This window comes from Trypanosoma cruzi (assembly GCF_000209065.1).
Source record: "Trypanosoma cruzi strain CL Brener chromosome Unknown tcruzi_1047053507443, whole genome shotgun sequence".
NCBI classification, from domain to species: Eukaryota; Euglenozoa; class Kinetoplastea; order Trypanosomatida; family Trypanosomatidae; genus Trypanosoma; species Trypanosoma cruzi.
In genome coordinates, this window is record NW_918646.1 from 1 (window position 1) to 5,248 (window position 5,248).

At 55.4% G+C, this 5,248-nt stretch overlaps 4 protein-coding genes across 4 annotated transcripts, besides 4 other annotated features; all 4 read right to left on the reverse strand.

Moving 5' to 3' along the window:
- On the reverse strand, positions 1 to 1,082 carry Tc00.1047053507443.14 (RNA polymerase IIA largest subunit, putative; the record flags this gene model as incomplete). Its single annotated transcript, XM_799007.1, has 1 exon — positions 1 to 1,082. A coding segment is annotated over one exon (1,082 nt), but the record flags the coding sequence as incomplete, so codon positions are not given.
- Positions 1 to 1,880: a sequence feature (heterozygous, non-Esmeraldo-like haplotype).
- Positions 1,881 to 2,197: a sequence feature (areas not merged during assembly with more than two copies in the genome that could not be assigned to a particular haplotype).
- On the reverse strand, positions 2,012 to 3,145 carry Tc00.1047053507443.30 (UDP-Gal or UDP-GlcNAc-dependent glycosyltransferase, putative; the record flags this gene model as incomplete). Its single annotated transcript, XM_799005.1, has 1 exon — positions 2,012 to 3,145. The coding sequence occupies one exon, from the start codon at positions 3,143 to 3,145 to the stop codon at positions 2,012 to 2,014; it is 1,134 nt and encodes a 377-aa protein (XP_804098.1).
- Positions 2,198 to 3,162: a sequence feature (haploid, Esmeraldo-like haplotype).
- Positions 3,163 to 5,248: a sequence feature (areas not merged during assembly with more than two copies in the genome that could not be assigned to a particular haplotype).
- Tc00.1047053507443.40 (uncharacterized protein) lies at positions 3,858 to 4,502 on the reverse strand (the record flags this gene model as incomplete). Its single annotated transcript, XM_799006.1, has 1 exon — positions 3,858 to 4,502. One exon carries the CDS (start codon positions 4,500 to 4,502, stop codon positions 3,858 to 3,860), a length of 645 nt encoding a protein of 214 aa, XP_804099.1.
- Positions 4,742 to 5,248, reverse strand: Tc00.1047053507443.53 (uncharacterized protein; the record flags this gene model as incomplete). Its single annotated transcript, XM_799008.1, has 1 exon — positions 4,742 to 5,248. A coding segment is annotated over one exon (507 nt), but the record flags the coding sequence as incomplete, so codon positions are not given.

Here is a 5,248-nt window from a genome sequence, read left to right on the forward strand (position 1 = left end):
ATAGAGAAGGGCACACCAACTTCATCCACGTCAATGTTCGGATCGCCTGTAATGACAGTTCGGGCAGAAAAATCCACGCGCTTGCCCATCAGATTCCCGCGTAGACGGCCGTACTTTCCCTTCAGACGTTCCGTCAGTGACTTGAGCTTCTTTGTGTCGTTCACCTTCGTTGGCTTGTAGTACATGGAAGCGTTGTTGAAGTACGCGGCCACATGCTCTTGCAGCAGCGCGCGACTGCGGTCCACTGCCACCTGCACATCAGACTCCTTGTCCTTCCGCAGCTGATTATTGCGCTTCACAATTGACATAATCTGATGCGTGAGCTCGTCATCCGACTTGAGGCTGCCAAACGATATGGCGGGCCGCACTTGCGGCGGTGGCACCGGCAGGACCGTCAGCACGAGGTCGCGTGGGTGACAGCGCAACGCGTCAAACCCCATCACCCGCGCGTCCTCGTCGGAGACACGGTCGAGCACTTGGCGCGCGGTGTCCGCGTGCCACACCATGTCCTGCTCCTCCAGCGTTGCCTTGATGATGAGGGTTGGGTAAATGCCGAGGTAGCGGCCAATGCGAGGCTGCGTTGCGCCACACCCGCGCGCCACAACCGCCTCCTCGGGCGTTGTGGCATCCGTTGACATGCGACACTTCATGCCGCACATCTTTACCACTTGGCGCAGGCGATTCACGCCGGTGAGGTGCTGCAACTTCTTGTGCACCTGCGGGTCGTTGGTGTCCATGAGAAGTGCACCGCAGGACTTGCACACGCACTTTAGTACCTGCAGCACAATGTCAAAGACACCAATGTTAAAAACAGGTTCCGCAAGGTCAATGTAGCCAAAGTGACCGGGGCACTCCGGGTGCTTTCGGTGACACGTCTCGCAGGCAAACTCAAAGTCGGTGGTTCCCATGCGAAGATCATTAATGCCCCCACGCACAGGTTGGCCGCGCTCGTACGACTTGGCGTGCTCCACGAGACACACGGCGTAGTCCTTAATCTGCTTTTCCTTAAACATCTCAAACTGCACCTCCACGACCTTCTGCAGGTCCATCTGCGACGGCGGCAGTGGGGCCCCACCGGACATTTTTTAAATCCTTTACCACGACCACACAACAAAAACACTGCAAAAAAAAACGAAGGAGAGAAGAAAAGTGCACCTTCTGTGCACATGAACAGGAAAATACAGCCCAGGCCCACACAGACATCCACAGAGAGAAAAAAAGGCAGACACCAGAAAACTACAAAATAATTGTCTGGGCTGCTCGCCAGATCCTAAATTTATGTAAAGTAAATTAATAGGGGCGGGAAAGAAAGAAGGTAAAAGGAGAAGCAGTGGGTTTCGCCTAAATGCCTGCCTCAAGTAAATACATGCATATACACACATCTACATTCGTATTGTCGCTCACGTAGCATGTGGCACATTGTTAGAATTGTAAATATTACGACACATAAGGCGGTAGGATTTTGAGGATCCTCCAGCCACAAGACCCCACCGCGAGGCGAGCATCGCAGGAGGGTGTGAGTGGAACGGAAAGTGAAAAATCAAAAGTAAAGAAAATATTCGTCCTACCGGCATCGGCTCTCTGATTGCGTCCATCGTCGGTTTTCACAAAACAATTAACAACACAGGTAAAAAAAAATCGTCAATAAAAAATAATCTTCGTTCTTATCAAGAAATATATCAATTTCGGCGGCCAGCATTCTTCTCATCACTCGTTTCACCGACACCAAAAAAAAACAAAAAAACGTATCAGAACCACAGACTCACATACATCGTTCATTGGCGGCCCAGCACACACACGCACATCCTCATCACGTGCCCCCAGCAGAAGCACACACGCACGCGGGTCGAGGGCAGGGAGTGGCACGCTCCACGGGGGCAGAGGGTAGTCAATGACACATTCCACTTCGTTCGGCCACGGAGCACACAGGGCACGAACCGGGGTGCAGCAACCAATCAAGCAATACATTAGTATCCAACACGCACAGGAAACATATCATTTCGTCCATTTGTCAATCGCACGACGGGTATATCACTTCCTTCGAGTACCGTTCCACACGGGCAACAGGCGATGTGTCGTTGCCGAAGCGCGCCATCAGCGCAGCGTAGTCGTCCTCCCGCACATGATGGACACACATCGAGGTCGGCACCACCTGCGAGTGCCCCGTTTCATTGCGAGCGTCATGGAAATGACAACCCAGCATCTTGACGTATACCATCGGCTTGTACTTCAATTCGTTCACCAGCACACGTCCCACCATTACGTCTTCGTGCTGCATGTGAATAGAAAAAAACTCTTCCTCACGTTCCTTGCTGTACGGCAGGTATGCCAGGCGCCGCAGCGGCTTGTACGACACCAACGCCTCCGCCACATCCCTCGACATGGTGTAGCACCAGCCAACCATAAACAACACATCTATAAAACTGTCCTTCACCCATAACGATGATGCAGCATAAACACCCATGTAGATCCCTCGGCGCGGCAGGAGGCGCAGGTGAGCAACAAACAGCGGCACACGGAGGAAAATGTCGTCATCGCCCTTCGCAATGTACCTCGCGGTCGGGAACAGGCGGTGCGCAAGGTCAAACCACATGTACGTCTTGCGGGTCATACCAATCCCAGCCTCGATGCCTGAATACCCCCCAACACCCACTTTTTTCTCTGGTGAAACACGGCCCTCGTTCATTGGCAGCGCAACCACGTCGTTCCACTGCGCCGCCTCCTCCAGCAGCGCGGCGGAATATTTGTAGCCGTGCGACGGGTGTCGCCCAAGGACGTACAGCACAAGCATCGCACCGGTGAAGTCGTTCACCCTCGTCGCCACTCCGGGGAACCACCAGCACGTCGACCGCTGCAGGTTGCGTCGTGTTCGCCTCGCCTCGTCGTCCGTGGAGATGATGCCCAGCACAACCAGATACTCCCGCCGGCTCCACGTATCCACAACACGGCGTGGGATGTAAGCAAGCGCTGCGTCGTCCACTGTGGAGGCTCGCGGGTGGCGGAGGTTGTTGGGTGCCGGTGCACCATCATCGTCAGCGGGGACAAAGCTGAGGGACAGAACAGTCGTGACCGCAATGAAGAAAATCAGCAGTACGGCAACCCACCTCAGCTTCCGCTTCATCGTCGGCAGCTTCGTTTTCGCCATGGTCGCTTTCGGTGTGAGAGTCTAGGCAAAGGAAAAAAGGGCGGAGAGAGTGTGGGGGCAGCAGGCAGCAGACACAAACAGCACGGGCGACAACAAGAAACAACACAGCCACGCGAGTACACGAATGCCCGTCAGCCAACCCACTGCGCCCCACCCGAATCCGGGACGGTGCGGGTGAAGGGGTCAGGGCGGCGGAGCGAGCGGCGTCAGCGTGGGCGGCGACACCAGCGCACAGGAGGCACGGGAAACACCGCAAGGGCTCGTCCGGCGCCTGTGGGACGCTGCGCCGCCTCCTCCCCGATGAGGAGTGGACCACGTTTCCCAGAAAGTTACACCAAAAGAAGAAGAAACAGTCATAAAAATATAATGACACATAAAGACTCTCTCCGAAACACACACAAAAATGCTCTTGTTTTTCTTCCATCTTGCGAGACGTTTTTCACTTCATTGCGTTGGTTTCACTCAACATTTCTGATCACAAACTAAAAAGTAGGGGACAAAAAGAGTCCTGCACGCCTGTTGAGTCCTCGCAGAAAAGCGGCCCGCCTTTTCTTGTACGCATGACCACCCACCATCGGCGGCCGGTGCGTTGTCACCTCGGTATATATATTCGGTCTCCATGGCTGCAGCCCCCTCCCACGTGTCGGCATGCAGGGTCATCCTCGACGGCGGCACGCCCCCTCCTCCCCTGTGAGTCTCGGCGCTCGGCTCCTCAGTAGTTTCCGTAGCGCTCCTCCGGGATACGCATATTCTCAAGATCGTTGGGGAGGAACTGTGGTGCCGGGGAGAAGCCGCCAAAATAACCCGCCGGCGTCGGCTCAAGGCTGCCACCCCGTTGCCGGCACGGGCCCCATCCGGAGTTTGGGCCGCCCATGTTCCCAAAGCCCTCCGGCGACGGCGGCATTTCATTCGGGACCGTGCACCCCTGTTGCATCATCTGCCGCTGCGTCTCGGCAACCATTTGTTGAACGGCCCGGCGCTGCATGTTGTACTGCATCAGCCGCATTGCGCCGTACGGATCCGGGCAGAACATCACGGAGGCTCGTTGGTCGTGTTTCGTCCCTTTCGCGCTCTTGTCCGTGGGCCCCGTGCCACCGCAGGTACGGGCAAACACGCAGACACAGGCAGGGAGGGGGAAAAAAGAGCAACAACAAAGCACCAATGAAAGGAGTACGACAAGGCCAAAGAAGCAGCAGAACAAAAAAAGGAAGAAAGAGCGAGACGGCGCGGAGTGACGCCCCACACACCACCACGACGCTCCCACGCATGTCGTTGCATGTAAAATGGTGCAAGTGGAACGGAAAACACCGCTTGCGGTCAACAAAATAACGCCGTGCCACTCCTCTCCCCGTCCCATTTATATCCCTTCCAGGCACAAAAGCCGCACAAATTACACGCAGCGGCAGGCACACAAAATCACAAAAATATGCGCACAATAAACCAATCAAAAAAGGAAGACCCGCCACCCCAGCAGAAACAAGCACCACACGCATAAAAACATATAAAATGAACACCGCCGCACAAATGGGCGTATTTTGCAAACAGCAATTACAAAGCAAAACAGACAAACATAAACGGTGGATGGAAATGGCTCTCTTATGAAGTGCAGCAGATCCGGGAAAAGAAACCGCCCCGCGAAGACTTTTTCCCGCTCCTTTTCACGGAACTGCTACTGGCACTGTCGCTGTGCGTCGTCCCGCGCCTTGGCCTGACTTTCCCAGCAGCTCGTCCCTTATCGGCCGCGCCCTTTTGTTTTTTACGTGGGACGGCTACTGAGGGACTTGCCATGTCGGTTGGCGCCTCCTCTGATGCACCCAACGGATTCACCCGGGAGTTCCACTCCCTGTCGTCTTTGTCCAGCTCCTCTTCCTCTTCTATTGGCCATGGCGCACACAACGGGTGGACGTCCGCCAACATATTCCCGGAGACTTGAGAGCTGCGCGGACGTGTGGCGGACGGGAACAGGATGAGTTTGGCGGACCCGCGTCCTCTGGAGGCCGCGACTACGCCCGCCTCCTCCCTCTCCAATTCAATACGATTGGCACTGCTTCCCGCGTCCATGAAATTGCCACGCGATAAGAGCAGCTCGCCAGAGCTTCTCGC